The sequence below is a fragment of the Eucyclogobius newberryi genome, unplaced genomic scaffold (genome assembly GCF_026437365.1).
Source record: "Eucyclogobius newberryi isolate DKJ021-1_F unplaced genomic scaffold, fEucNew1.0.hap1 SCAF_15, whole genome shotgun sequence".
NCBI classification, from domain to species: domain Eukaryota; kingdom Metazoa; phylum Chordata; class Actinopteri; order Gobiiformes; family Gobiidae; genus Eucyclogobius; species Eucyclogobius newberryi.
Genome location: NW_027315779.1, coordinates 774,722 through 790,499, shown reverse-complemented (window position 1 = coordinate 790,499; position 15,778 = coordinate 774,722). Strand labels below are relative to the sequence as shown.

General features: G+C 43.2%; 1 protein-coding gene across 1 annotated transcript in view; it reads right to left on the bottom strand.

Annotated features, from left to right (window-relative positions):
* Window positions 1-15,778, bottom strand: part of stk10 (serine/threonine kinase 10) — a 76,441-nt gene that overhangs the window by 3,455 nt on the left and 57,208 nt on the right. Inside the window, exons 11-17 of the mRNA XM_072445685.1 lie at window positions 4,711-4,835; window positions 3,890-4,013; window positions 3,424-3,603; window positions 2,475-2,567; window positions 2,266-2,395; window positions 2,039-2,163; window positions 297-485 (exon numbers count right to left, since the gene is read on the bottom strand). Of these exons, the coding sequence (XP_072301786.1) occupies window positions 297-485; window positions 2,039-2,163; window positions 2,266-2,395; window positions 2,475-2,567; window positions 3,424-3,603; window positions 3,890-4,013; window positions 4,711-4,835 (966 nt within the window). The remainder of the gene's footprint in view (window positions 1-296; window positions 486-2,038; window positions 2,164-2,265; window positions 2,396-2,474; window positions 2,568-3,423; window positions 3,604-3,889; window positions 4,014-4,710; window positions 4,836-15,778) is intronic.

Genomic DNA, 15,778 nt, shown 5'->3' with positions numbered 1-15,778 from the left:
TGAGGCGTCCTACACAACCAGCGCTTAATGAGGCGTCCTACACAACCAGCGCTTAATGAGGCGTCCTACACAACCAGCGCTTAATGAGGCGTCCTTCCATCGCCCCACGCGGAAGCGGGACGCGTTACTCTACAGTCCCGTGGGGCGTGTTACTCTACAGTCCCGTGGGGCGTGTTACTCTACAGTCCCGTGGGGCGTGTTACTCTACAGTCCCGTGGGGCGTGTTACTCTACAGTCCCGTGGGGCGTGTTACTCTACAGTCCCGTGGGGCGTGTTACTCTACAGTCCCGTGGTACCTGTTTGATCTTCTCCCTGTCCTCCGCTGGGCTGCTGTTGGACTGAATGCGCAGACTCTTCTTGAACATGGTCATTCGCGTCTTGGCTTCGCTCCTCTGGATTTTGGGAAGGCGACTCTTCTCTTGTTGTTGTCGGGCCCTCAGGATCTCGATCATCCTCTGGTTGTAGCACTGCATCTGCTCCTGCTCCTGAAGTTACAACCAGGAGTTTTGTTTTAGAAATATTGTTGTTTTTTTAAACACACAAAGACTGGAAATTCAAACACACAAATTGAATAATCCAAAATTCGGTGTCACGAGAATGTCAAGCAAAAATCCAAATATATATATATATATTTTTAAATGCTGAATTTTTGATTTTTTTATGTATTATTTGCATCATTTTTATTGAGCAAAAACATCAGATTTCCCCCCCTCTTTTTTTGGATTTGGTTGTGACACAGATAAACCACAGAGCAAACCACAGAGATGTTGAATAAATGGTTAAATGTAGTCAAAATGTCACAACACTACGAAAGAAACATTAAATGAGAGAAAATACAGTTACCCGAGTATTATCATCTCCAGAACTATAAAACATTAGTATTGTGCATTTCAAACATGTTCTTGAGCAAAAGCAGATGTTTTTTGATATCATAACTGCTGGCGCTGCTATAACGATGCATCAGGACCAAGCAGGTATCACTATGTGTGTTTTTAGTTGATTATCAGCAAAGCTTTTCATGGCCAAAGAAACTGATCGCCGATAAATTTAGATATTTTTAGGCCAAATTGCCAAAACTGGATGCGTGCAGCAGCAAAGTGTTCAAATGAAACTTCATGCTTATTCTTCAGGCAGCCGCTCGGCCCAAACGTGACATCGCCCGACAGCACGGACGCTACAGAGTCCAAATATCGTCAATGGTGCTCAACAGCCCCGCCCACTTTCCCATTCATTCAGATAAATTCAGATATTAAGATTTTTAAACGGGCACGGCGGAGGATGAGCAGCTCTAAAGTCCAGCGCGCGGTCGTTTACAGTCCAAAAAAACACATCGAAAACTTAAAGGCGGTATGGACGATTTTTCGGCGATTTGAGAACGCAGGCGGAAGTGCACATGCCACTCCCTCGTGCACATGCCACTCCCCCGTGCACATGCCACTCCCCCGTGCGCATGCCACTCCCCCGTGCGCATGCCACTCCCCCGTGCGCATGCCACTCCCCCGTGCGCATGCCACTCCCCCGTGCGCATGCCACTCCCCCGTGCGCATGCCACTCCCCCGTGTGGACTGATACAACACACACGTGCGTCTGTTTATTAGCGCAACGGAGCGCATCGCATCTCTCGTCTCCCGTAGATTTCTGTCCACTTCTGCGTCAGCTCGAACTGTCTTTCTCAGTCTTCATTTTGCCCCGTACACTGAGGGAACTATATTATGATAGATCCATGCGCTTAGGCACGCGGAAACGTGGGCACGAGCCTGACGCGGCTGCGGGTGAGCGATAGGTGCGTTTTATGATTGATACGTGGCAGGACAAATGATTTATTCACGCCACGAGGAAATATGATAAAAAATTTGCTGAAAAAAATCGTCCATTACCACCTTTAAGTTATTAAACCATTTGGCTGAATTTTAACGGTTTGTGACGTTTCCACAAACAAACGTCAACGCCGAGCGAATTCAGAGTCACTGCTGAGCTCCGTCTCCTAACCCTTATTTGAGCCCCGCCCGAGCCGAAGACACTCGATTCGCTCGCGTACCTTCTCGTGCTTCTTGAGGAGCTGGTGTCTCTGGAGGAAGTACTGATCCTTGAGCTGCTGTTTCAGGAGCTGGTGCCTCTCGTGAAGGTTCTTCTCCTCCATCTCCCAAATGGTCGCCTCGCGCTCTGGAAACCAGTGACGGCGTTCAAACGACAAGCTCGACCGTACAGAAGCCTGACGGTGACCGGAGGAACGCTCGAAAACGATCACACGTGCAGCGTCTTTACCTCGTATCAGCTCTTGCTTCTTGTTCAGACACTCGCGCTCCTTCTCTGCGATTTCCCTTTTGTTGTTGGTGATGATGTCCTTCAGCGTGGTGTCCAAGTACTCTTTCTGGTTGTACAGAAACTGCTCCTCCTATACAACAACAAAAAAAGACGGTAAAATACAAAAAGAGTCCACATTCAGAAAAGAATAATAAAGAAATGGACCGTACCTCTTTGATCTTCATGTCTTGGTAGCTGGACATGGCTTGTTTCATGGATTCTTTGCGTGAGCGTCGGGGCATTTTGTCGATGGTTTGTTTGATCTAGAAAGAGACATGGCAGTTAACTCGATGTACCGTATGGTCCAGAAGCATTTTAGAGCAAAACGAGACTGAAATATGCCGACTACCATATTTTCCGGACTATAAGTCGCACCTTTTTTCAATGTTTTAGCCGAGGTGCGACTTATATGTGATATTACTTGTTATTTTCACACTTGCAACCGCATTTCATACTCCAGTGCAACTCATATATGTTTTTTTCTTCTCTATTATGCATTTTTTGGCTACTCCGGTGCGCCTTATAGTCCGGAAAATACGGCAAAATGCTAAATCGATCGAAAAATCTCACTCAGTTTAGCCACAAGTCTTAGTCAGGTCCAGAGTCCTATGCATCGAGTTTGTAGCGCCAAGTCGCGGGGCACCGAGTCACAAGTTGGGTCTCAAGTCGTAGTCCGTTTGATCAGTCTTGAGTTGGGACGTCAAGACTATTGATAATCGTGATTATTTAGGTCGCAATGTGTAGTTAATGATTGGTAAGCATTGACTGAGGTTCAGGAAGTGGACCACGCCTCAACCTTCTCCTCCTCCTCCTCCGCCTGCTGCAGCCACGCCTCCACTCTTTAACCACACCTCTAATTAACCAGCTTTTGTCACATTTAACATTTAGTTTTTCAGAAAGTCCAGCTGAGTAAAAGCTGGTCACAAACTTGAGTAACAGCATGTGGTTAGATCCTGAGAACGAAGGAAAAGGAAAGGTTCGTGACGTCTTTTCCCCGCAACAATCGTAAAACACTGACATCTGACATATGGTGACATCCCTCGTCTCAAGTCTGGTCACGAGTCCAAACCACACGCTGCAGGTTGTGAGAGAGAACGTTGCTCGTGACGTGTCGTGTACCTCTTTCTTCCTGAGTTTGAGCTGGTCCTGGAACTTGTTCAAGGCTCTGTCCTGCTCGGCCTTGATGCGCCGGGTCTCCTCTTTGAGCTTCACCTGGTGGTCCGCCTCCATCTTCTCGATCGTCTGCTTCTGATGCTTCTCCAGGTTCTCCAGCTCCACGTCGTAGTGCTTCTTCTTGGCCTGAAAAGATGGCGGCGGATTTGCTCGCATTTAGACGAACGCGACAAAAGAACCATCTTTCATCTTTACGTTTTTTCAGATATGATGTCAAACCATTACTGCTTTTAACACTTCATATAACCAATATTATTTTAAGCCTGTCAAGGCACAAATATCTACAAAAATGAGAAGAAAACTGGTCATTTCGGGGGGTTTCCTTCATTTTTGGAGATAAACTGTACTTCATACTCGCATTAAATTGCTATAATGTCATTAATTCTGTCATTTATGGCCGTGGGACACATACGTTCATCTCCTGGTCGAACTTCCTCGTCATCTGCTCCCTCTGAGACTCCAGTTTTGCGTTGAGTCCGGCCTGAGCGCGGTGCTCCTCCTTCTGCAGCAGACGAAGCTCTCGCAGCTCCTGGCGCCTGACGAAGGCACAAAGTCGTCAAAGCGTGAGTAACAAGGCACAGAACTAATGCATCAGTTGGCCGATATGTTGTGCCGATATTTGCACTGTGTAACGCATCAGGTATTGGCTTGATAATGGTTATTAATCGGACTATTACGGCGCTTTACGGACACTCGACGACGCTTTACGTGCAAAGAATTCTTCAGCCGAAGTTTATCATTTGTGCTGCCGAAACACCACACAGAGTTTTATTTTAACGCTTTGGTGAGAAAAGAACACGGCACAAAACGGGATTAAACTGCACTTTTAGAAGTTTGTAGGGAAACAGCGCTGTGGGAGGGTGTGGTCCATTTAAATGACACAAATTGGGGGAAATTATAAGAATTGGCCAAAAAATCTCGGCTCAAAAACAACGAGAGATTTAATGCGACGACCATGAAGAACAGGGCGTTTATGGTGTGCTTCCAGCCGTGACCACTAGATGGAGTGGGAGCACTGTTTTCAAAAGCTTCTCTTCATGACCTAAATGTACAACAATATTCCCCTGACACAATATCGTCATTTGTATTATTAGCTTTTTGTTAACAAGAAAGAGACCCCACAATCGCCCCAGATATAAATATAAGAAGGATCATTTGAACTCTTTCTGACTTTTTCAAAACCACAACCGTGAAACGTTCGGCGTGTGTCTTTGTGCTGAATGTCGCTCGCACCTCAAGAACCTCATCTCCTCATCCTTCTTCTCATCGTCGCGGATGATTTTGGACGTGGTGACGCTGACCTCGACGCCGTCAATCACAAACTTCCTGGTTCTCTTCAAGGTCTTTTTCGAGAAGTCCTAAAACACAGAGACAAAGACGGTTTTATTGACACGCGACTGTTCGGACTGGACGTGTTAAAACTGTATGAGGAGCATCTATTTATCTTACATAAAACATGGCACCAACATGAAATACACAATGTAGATCTAGTCTAAAGATGTCAAGATGATCAGGTTAATCGATAATCGGGATTATTTAGGTCACAGTGTAATCATAAAAACGAAAACAATTATAATTGTGACAGTTTTAGAAGAAAAAATTTAATTTTCATAATTCAATTCATAGAAAAATTCAAATTTTCAAACCAAATTAGCTTTTTCAGTTCAATTAAAACAAATGTGATGGTTTTAGAAGCAAAATGAAGTCTTTCTGCTCAGCTTTTCCTCAAAAAAGTTAATCTAAATGTGAAGTACTTTTTTATCTTGCCGTTTATATCAAATTGATCATTCATAACATTTGGTTTCATAAAGCGGGTCACATGGAGCTGTAATGTTTTAAAGAAACAAAGAGGAAAGAACATTAGGATTTTATTGTTTTGGTCGTGATGTTAATAATCACAAATAATAGTAATAGTATAAAGTTTAGTTTGTTATATGTGTGAGGAACTACGTATAAAAAAAATGACCTTAAAAAAGAGAAAATGTAACAAAAACTATTCAGAAATGTGCTTAAGTGTTTTTATGACTTTTTACATTTGTATCCTGTACGACTACTAAAGCCAGCGTGAGAAACCAGATAAATACATAATGTGGATTGTTTTGTTTGAATATTGTCATCGATTACAAAAAAAAAAAAAATCAAGGACGCGTTGATTTTAATGCGGTATTTTTGTCAAGATATTTTAAACCAAATGCACCTGGATGGTTTTGTTCTGAAGCGGAAGAGACGAAGGCGGCGCTGACACTAAACAAAGACATGTTCCTGTCCGTCTGGTTCTACCGTAATACATGCAGTACGAGCCACACCATTCGAATCAAACCACAACTATTATTAGCACGTGCAACAAAGAAATGACGACCGACAAACACCATTTTAAATCCATTTAAGAAACGTCCAAAGTTGTCTCATTAATGTGATTTACTTTGGGGGCATCAATAGGAGAAAATGAGTTTAGTTTTGATACTCGTTTTAGGGTCGGTTAGTGCCTTTGTTTTCATACTTTTGACGGTAAAAATTACTAAATGTCAGTTTTTATAACGTGTGTTAAAATTTCTGTTTTCAATCTGTTCTTATAGCGGCATTTTGAGTTGTTCTTTTCCTACATAAAACAACAAGAACAAACATAAAACTAAACATTTTTTATAAAAAAGCTGGACTGGTGAGATAAGTAAAGAATCAGATCAAGTAAAGTGTTGTCATTGGACTGAGGTTATTGGACACAAATGTTAAAGTTTAACATTGATTTACTAAAGAAACATAATTATAAAGTGACTATTGTCTGAGTCTCACAGTTTATATCTCTGTGTTTTTAACACAAAGCGTTTGCACTTCCTGTGTGGGTTGTGCAAGCGTGCGGTGTCAGCTCTGCACAGTCGACTGCAACACCAGATTCACTCACACAATCAGTCACTTTTTACTGTAATTTAATAAGTTATTAACTATAATTCTTCGCACAGAAAACGGTGCCTTGATCGGTCGTAAAAGTCCAGTGTCCAAGTGACGCAACATTACTTAAATACAACACTTAAGTCTGAACTACAGGTTAATACATGATCCAATCATTTTAAACCTCAAGTTGGGGTTGGCAATGTTGACAAAAATGCATGCTTATTTATGCATTTATTTATTTTATATCATTCATTTATATTTATTGATTCATTTGTTATTTTATGTATTTTTAAGTTGTTTTTTTAATGCATTTAATTTATTTTTTATGTATTATATTTATTTATTTATTGTATTATTATTATTATTATTATTATTCAGAGATAAAGCAAATTTATTGATTTATTTTTATATTAATGTTTTTTGCACTCAAACATGCCAGTGTAAGTGTGTAAAATATCACCTTCAAATATGAAATGGCACCTTCAGATTCAATACACTACAGTAGTACAGTGGTGCAGTACACTACAGTAGTGCAGTAGTAGAGTACACTACAGTAGTACAGTACACTACAATAGTAGTGTACTGTAGTGTACTGTACAGTTCATTTCTCCCTGTGGCCCTCAGAGGCAACTGTTGTGATTTTGGGCCTTACAAAAATAAATTGATTTGATTTGAGTAGTACAGTAGTGCGGTACACTACAGTAGTACAGTAGTGCAGTACACTACAGTAGTACAGTACACTACAGTAGTGCAGTACACTACAGTAGTACAGTAGTACAGTAGTGCGGTACACTACAGTAGTACAGTAGTGCGGTACACTACAGTAGTACAGTAGTGCGGTACACTACAGTAGTACAGTAGTGCGGTACACTACAGTAGTACAGTAGTGCAGTACACTACAGTAGTACAGTAGTGCGGTACACTACAGTAGTACAGTAGTGCGGTACACTACAGTAGTACAGTAGTGCAGTACACTACAGTAGTACAGTAGTGCGGTACACTACAGTAGTACAGTAGTGCGGTACACTACAGTAGTACAGTAGTGCAGTACACTACAGTAGTGCGGTACACTACAGTAGTACAGTAGTGCGGTACACTACAGTAGTACAGTACACTACAGTAGTACAGTACACTACAGTAGTGCAGTACACTACAGTAGTACAGTACACTACAGTAGTGCAGTACACTACAGTAGTACAGTAGTGCGGTACACTACAGTAGTACAGTAGTGCAGTACACTACAGTAGTACAGTAGTGCAGTACACTACAGTAAGATAAGATAAGATATTCCTTTATTGTCCCACATGGGGAAATTTCATTGGTGCAACGCAGGTAGATACAGAGGTAGATACAGAAGAACAGATCACTTATAGGACGTCTGAAAAACACTTTCAGTAGAAGATCTCCTATAAATAAATAAAAACTCCCATAGACAAATAAATAAATACATAAATAAATACCATTGCATGTGATCCCATACAGCAGTGCAGTAGTGCAGTACACTATAGTACAGTAGTACAGTAGTGCAGTACACTACAGTAGTACAGTAGTATAGTGCAGTACACTACAGTAGTACAGTGGTGCAGTACACTACAGTAGTACAGTGGTGCAGTACACTACAGTAGTGCAGTAGTACAGTGGTGCAGTACACTACAGTAGTACAGTAGTGCAGTACACTACAGTAGTGCAGTACACTACAGTAGTACAGTGGTGCAGTACACTACAGTAGTGCAGTACACTACAGTAGTACAGTAGTGCAGTACACTACAGTAGTGCAGTAGTACAGTACACTACAGTAGTGCAGTAGTACAGTACACTACAGTAGTGCAGTACACTATAGTACAGTACACTACAGTAGTACAGTGGTGCAGTACACTACAGTAGTGCAGTAGTACAGTGGTGCAGTACACTACAGTAGTACAGTAGTACAGTACACTACAGTAGTACAGTACACTACAGTAGTACACTACAGTAGTACAGTAGTGCAGTACACTACAGTAGTACAGTACACTACAGTACACTATAGTACAGTACACTACAGTAGTACAGTAGTGCAGTACACTACAGTAGTGCAGTACACTACAGTAGTGCAGTACACTACAGTAGTACAGTACACTACAGCAGTACAGTAGTGCAGTACACTACAGTAGTGCAGTACACTACAGTAGTACAGTACACTACAGCAGTACAGTAGTGCAGTACACTACAGTAGTGCAGTACACTACAGTAGTACAGTAGTGCAGTACACTACAGTAGTACAGTAGTGCAGTACACTACAGTAGTACAGTACACTACAGTAGTACAGTAGTGCAGTACACTACAGTGGTACAGTACACTACAGTAGTATAGTACAGTGGTGCAGTACACAACAGTAGTGCAGTACACTACAGTAGTGCAGTACACTACAGTAGTGCAGTAGTAGAGTACACTACAGTAGTACAGTACACTACAGTAGTTAGTAGTGTACTGTACAGTTCATTTCTCCCTGTGGCCCTCAGAGGCAACTGTTGTGATTTTGGGCCTTACAAAAATAAATTGATTTGATTTGAGTAGTACAGTAGTACAGTACACTACAGTAGTACAGTGGTGCAGTACACTACAGTAGTACAGTGGTGCAGTACACTACAGTAGTACAGTAGTGCAGTACACTACAGTAGTACGGTACACTACAGTAGTACAGTAGTGCGGTACACTACAGTAGTACAGTAGTACAGTACACTACAGTAGTGCAGTACACTACAGTAGTACAGTACACTACAGTAGTGCGGTACACTACAGTAGTACAGTAGTGCAGTACACTACAGTAGTACAGTAGTGCAGTACACTACAGTAAGATAAGATAAGATATTCCTTTATTGTCCCACATGGGGAAATTTCATTGGTGCAACGCAGGTAGATACAGAGGTAGATACAGAAGAACAGATCACTTATAGGAAGTCTGAAAAACACTTTCAGTAGAAGATCTCCTATAAATAAGTAAAAACTCCCATAGACAAATAAATAAATACATAAATAAATACCATTGCATGTGATCCCATACAGTAGTGCAGTACACTACAGTAGTACAGTAGTGCAATAGTGCAGTACACTACAGTAGTACAGTAGTATAGTGCAGTACACTACAGTAGTACAGTGGTGCAGTACACTACAGTAGTGCAGTAGTACAGTGGTGCAGTACACTACAGTAGTACAGTAGTGCAGTACACTACAGTAGTACAGTGGTGCAGTACACTACAGTAGTGCAGTGGTGCAGTACACTACAGTAGTGCAATAGTACAGTGGTGCAGTACACTACAGTAGTACAGTAGTGCAGTACACTACAGTAGTGCAGTAGTACAGTACACTACAGTAGTGCAGTACACTACAGTAGTACAGTAGTGCAGTACACTACAGTAGTACAGTGGTGCAGTACACTACAGTAGTGCAGTAGTACAGTGGTGCAGTACACTACAGTAGTACAGTACACTACAGTAGTACAGTAGTGCAGTACACTACAGTAGTGCAGTACACTACAGTAGTACAGTACACTACAGTACACTATAGTACAGTACACTACAGTAGTACAGTAGTGCAGTACACTACAGTAGTACAGTAGTGCAGTACACTACAGTACAGTACACTACAGTTGTACAGTAGTGCAGTACACTACAGTAGTACAGTACACTACAGTAGTACAGTAGTGCAGTACACTACAGTAGTGCAGTACACTACAGTAGTGCAGTACACTACAGTAGTACAAGTAGTGCAGTACACTACAGTAGTGCAGTACACTACAGTAGTGCAGTAGTGCAGTACACTACAGTAGTACAGTACACTACAGTAGTACAGTAGTGCAGTACACTACAGTAGTACAGTACACTACAGTAGTACAGTAGTGCATAACACTACAGTAGTACAGTACACTACAGTAGTGCAGTACACTACAGTAGTACAGTACACTACAGTAGTACAGTAGTGCATAACACTACAGTAGTACAGTACACTACAGTAGTGCAGTACACTACAGTAGTACAGTACACTACAGTAGTACAGTAGTGCAGTACACTACAGTAGTGCAGTACACTACAGTAGTACAGTAGTGCAGTACACTACAGTAGTGCAGTAGTACAGTACACTACAGTAGTGCAGTACACTATAGTACAGTAGTGCAGTACACTACAGTAGTACAGTGGTGCAGTACACTACAGTAGTACAGTACACTACAGTAGTACAGTAGTGCATAACACTACAGTAGTACAGTACACTACAGTAGTACAGTAGTGCAGTACACTACAGTAGTACAGTACACTACAGTAGTGCAGTACACTACAGTAGTACAGTACACTACAGTAGTGCAGTACACTACAGTAGTACAGTAGTGCAGTGGACCCTTCATCACTAGTTCACCGGGTTTGGTCATGTTTGCCTGACGTTCCATCCACACGTCTGTGAGACTCATTTGTCGTCACTTTCTTATTTACTGGAGACACTGAAGTGGGAGGAGCTTCCTCTGGGGCCAGAGCAGTGGGAGGAGCTTCCTCTGGGGCCAGAGCAGCTGAGCAAACGCCAAACACAGCTTTATTTTTGTACAACACTCAATCAATGAGTCCATTTCCTGCCATTCATAAAACTGACACTACAACTCATCTCTACAACTACTCATCACTATCACTACAACTACAACTACTCATCACTATCACTACAACTACAACTCATCTCTACAACTACTCATCACTACAACTACAACTACTCGTCACTATCACTACAACTACAACTACTCATCACTATCACTACAACTACAACTACTCATCACTATCACTACAACTACAACTACAACTACTCATCACTATCACTACAACTTCAACTGCAACTCATCTCTACAACTACTCATCACTACCACTACCACTACACTACAGATTTAGAGAGTCTTATCCATGCGTTTGTCTCCAGTAGATTAGACTGTAACGGCCTGCTCACTGGCCTCTCCAAACGAGTTGTAAAACAGCTGCAGTACATCCAGAACGCTGCTGCTCGGGTCCTGACTAGAACCAGGAAGTACCATCACATTAGTCCTGTTCTCAGGTCTCTGCACTGGCTCCTGTGGCTCAGAGAAGAGACTTTAAAGCAGCTCTGCTTGTGTAAAAGTCTCTCCATGGCCTAGCACCAAAGTACATCTTGGATAAGTTAGTGCCATATGAACCATCTCGGACTCTGAGGACCTCAGGGACCGGCCTCCTGCTGGTGCCAGAGTCAGGACTAAACATGGACCGGCCTCCTGCTGGTGCCAGAGTCAGGACTAAACATGGACCGGCCTCCTGCTGGTGCCAGAGTCAGGACTAAACATGGACCGGCCTCCTGCTGGTGCCAGAGTCAGGACTAAACATGGGGAATCTGCATTTCAGTTTTATGCAGCTAAAATCTGGAACATTCTTCCTGAAGATGTGAGACAGGCTTCTACTCTGACAATGTTCAAATCTAAGATAAAAACAGTTTTGTTTAGCTGCGCATATGACTGAAAGGATTTTTATTGTATAACACATATTATTTTATGTGATTTCATTAGTTTAGACAATCAGTTGGATTGATTTAAAAGGGAGATGGACTCCGAAAACACGATACCCTTTGTGGTGTTTTTTCATTATTATTTTTTTATTTAGTTAATTTTATCGTATTTCTGTTTCTGTAATTTCTTTGTGATTTTAATGCATTTTTCCTGCTGTGTGAAGCACTTTGAATTGCCTTGTGTATGAAATGTGCTCTACTAATAAACTTGCCTTGCCTTACAACTCATCTCTACAACTACTCATCACTATCACTACAACTACAGCTACTCATCACTACAACTAAAACTACAACAAAAACTACATATCCCTTCGGCAACAACAACTACACATCACCACAACAACAACAACTACACATCACAACAACAACACATCAACAACTACATTACACAACAACACATCACCACAACAACAATAACAACAACTCATCACTATAACTCCAAGGTCCCAGGTTTAGTCACAGTTTAATCCCACTTTTGATGCAGCGTGTTCATGTGAGAGTGAATGCACTTTTATTCCACATTCACTCATACTTTCAGGCATTCATATACGTTAAAGTATGAGTGACTATGGGCCCTTCAGAGTAAAAGATGAATGAGGCCCTTCAGAGTAAAAGATGAATGATGAGAGGCATTGTTCTAGGTGAGTTTCCTGTTGAAGAACGTGTCCTGGAAACTCTTCTCCGTCAATAACAGCGTTTCCATCGGTCGTTACGGGACAATAGAAGACGTACAACACACACACAAGCGCCTGCACAAAGGGGACATTGGCTGGAGACTGCGCTGCATATTTGCTGCATACTTGGCCTCGTGAACTCCGTGTCCTTCCAAGTATGAAACGCGTCTATGACATTGTTTTCACTTGGTAGAAGGAACAGCAGAACTCGACACAAATACTGCAACCACTACTACAGTACATATTTTCCTACTCCTACTACTACTAACACTTTTACCAATTTCTTTCCAGTTTAACAATACTTTCTTAGTAATTCCACAGAGACAAAGGTTAACTAAAAATAGGGCTGTAGTTGCAAAAAACATACTTGGTCGACTGAAGACACGTTGTGTATCGTATTTTCTGGACAATAAGTCGCCCCCTCTTCCATAGTTTTGGCCGGGGTGCGACTTATACTCCAGAGCGACTTATGTGATATTATTCATTATTTTCACACTGGCAACCACAAGAGGGCGCTCTAGACTCTGAGCGACGCAGAAGAAGAATCTGCACTTCCTCTGGAGTTTGTGGAGTTGTTTAGAAGTGACACAGAAGAAGAAGAATTCAGTGGATTTAGTGATTTTGGGGTAAAACTGATGCTTTGCTAAACTTGTTAGCATGTTCTTTATGCTATAGTTATCTGAATAACTGTTCATATGTTACGTTAACATACCAAACACCGCAGTTGTCTGTGCCTCATGTAGCTGAAGGTGTTAGCGTTAGCATACGTCATGTAGCTGAAGGTGTTAGCGTTAGCATACGTCATGTAGCTGAAGGTGTTAGCGTTAGCGTACGTCATGTAGCTGAAGGTGTTAGCGTTAGCGTACGTCATGTAGCTGAAGGTGTTAGCGTTATCATACGTCATGTAGCTGAAGGTGTTAGCGTTATCATACGTCATGTAGCTGAAGGTGTTAGCGTTAGTCATGTAGCTGAAGGTGTTAGAGTTAGCGTACGTCATGTAGCTGAAGGTGTTAGCGTTAGCATACGTCATGTAGCTGAAGGTGTTAGCGTTAGCATACGTCATGTAGCTGAAGGTGTTAGCATTAGCATACCTCATGTAGCTGAAGTTGTTAGCGTTAGCATACATCATGTAGCTGAAGGTGTTAGCGTTAGCATACGTCATGTAGCTGAAGGTGTTAGCATTAGCATACCTCATGTAGCTGAAGTTGTTAGCGTTAGCATGCATCATGTAGCTGAAGGTGTTAGCGTTAGCATACGTCATGTAGCTGCAGGTGTTAGCATTAGCATACCTCATGTAGCTGAAGTTGTTAGCGTTAGCATACATCATGTAGCTGAAGGTGTTAGCGTTAGCATACGTACACCTATTCACCATGTTCTCTAATCTCTTGTTATAAACTGCATTTCAAGATTAAATGTCTGTTCTGGGCCTTAAATTTCCCCCAAAAATGTGACTTATACTCCAGTGCGACTTATGTGTTTTTTTCTTCTCTTTTGTGCATTTTTTGTCTGGTGCGACTTATTCTCCGGAAAATACAGTATTGATTATTAAAACAAAAGTGGACATGACTGGCCAATAATCTCTTTTAAGTATGTATAAAACTACACTGAAAAGACTACATTTCTTATCATTTCAACAGATCTATTCAGCTAACGGACTTTGAAATGACAGAAGAAAAAAAAAGAAGACAAAAAAAGGAAATCCGATAACATCTTCAGTAAAGCGACCGTCTATTTCTGCAATAAATAATAAATACGAAACGGGCTTTTTATGACCGTGAAATTGGAGGCTTAAAATCAATAAGCGTCTCTTCTGAGGATCCACCCCAAGTGAAAAGGCGTTTCCACGACGACACAGTGGCTGCTCTGTGTCGCTCCCACACGCCCCAGAAACACAACACAATGCACTTTCAGTTCCTACGCGTTGCCATGGAATTAAGAGGCTTCTTTTTTTTTTCCAAGGAGGGTTTTTGAGGAAAAGGAAAGTGCAATAACAAACTGCCGAGGCGTTTCTCCACGGCAACGACACGAGGCGTTTCTCCACGGCAACGACACGAGGCGTTTCTCCACGGCAACGACACGAGGCGTTTCTCCACGGCAACGACACGAGGCGTTTCTCCACGGCAACGACACGAGGCGTTTCTACACGGCAACGACACGAGGCGTTTCTACACGGCAACGACACGAGGCGTTTCTACACGGCAACGACACGAGGCGTTTCTACACGGCAACGACACGAGGCGTTTCTCCACGGCAACGACACGAGGCGTTTCTCCACGGCAACGACACGAGGCGTTTCTCCACGGCAACGACACGAGGCGTTTCTACACGGCAACGACACGAGGCGTTTCTACACGGCAACGACACGAGGCGTTTCTCCACGGCAACGACACGAGGCGTTTCTACACGGCAACGACACGAGGCGTTTCTACACGGCAACAACACGAGGCGTTTCTCCACGGCAACGACACGAGGCGTTTCTCCACGGCAACGACACGAGGCGTTTCTCCACGGCAACGACACGAGGCGTTTCTCCACGGCAACGACACGAGGCGTTTCTACACGGCAACGACACGAGGCGTTTCTCCACGGCAACGACACGAGGCGTTTCTACACGGCAACGACACGAGGCGTTTCTCCACGGCAACGACACGAGGCGTTTCTCCACGGCAACGACACGAGGCGTTTCTACACGGCAACGACACGAGGCGTTTCTCCACGGCAACGACACGAGGCGTTTCTCCACGGCAACGACACGAGGCGTTTCTCCACGGCAACGACACGAGGCGTTTCTCCACGGCAACGACACGAGGCGTTTCTCCACGGCAACGACACGAGGCGTTTCTACACGGCAACGACACGAGGCGTTTCTCCACGGCAACGACACGAGGCGTTTCTACACGGCAACGACACGAGGCGTTTCTCCACGGCAACGACACGAGGCGTTTCTCCACGGCAACGACACGAGGCGTTTCTACACGGCAACGACACGAGGCGTTTCTACACGGCAACGACACGAGGCGTTTCTACACGGCAACGACACGAGGCGTTTCTACACGGCAACGACACGAGGCGTTTCTCCACGGCAACGACACGAGGCGTTTCTACACGGCAACGACACGAGGCGTTTCTCCACGGCAACGACACGAGGCGTTTCTCCACGGCAACGACACGAGGCGTTTCTCCACGGCAACGACACG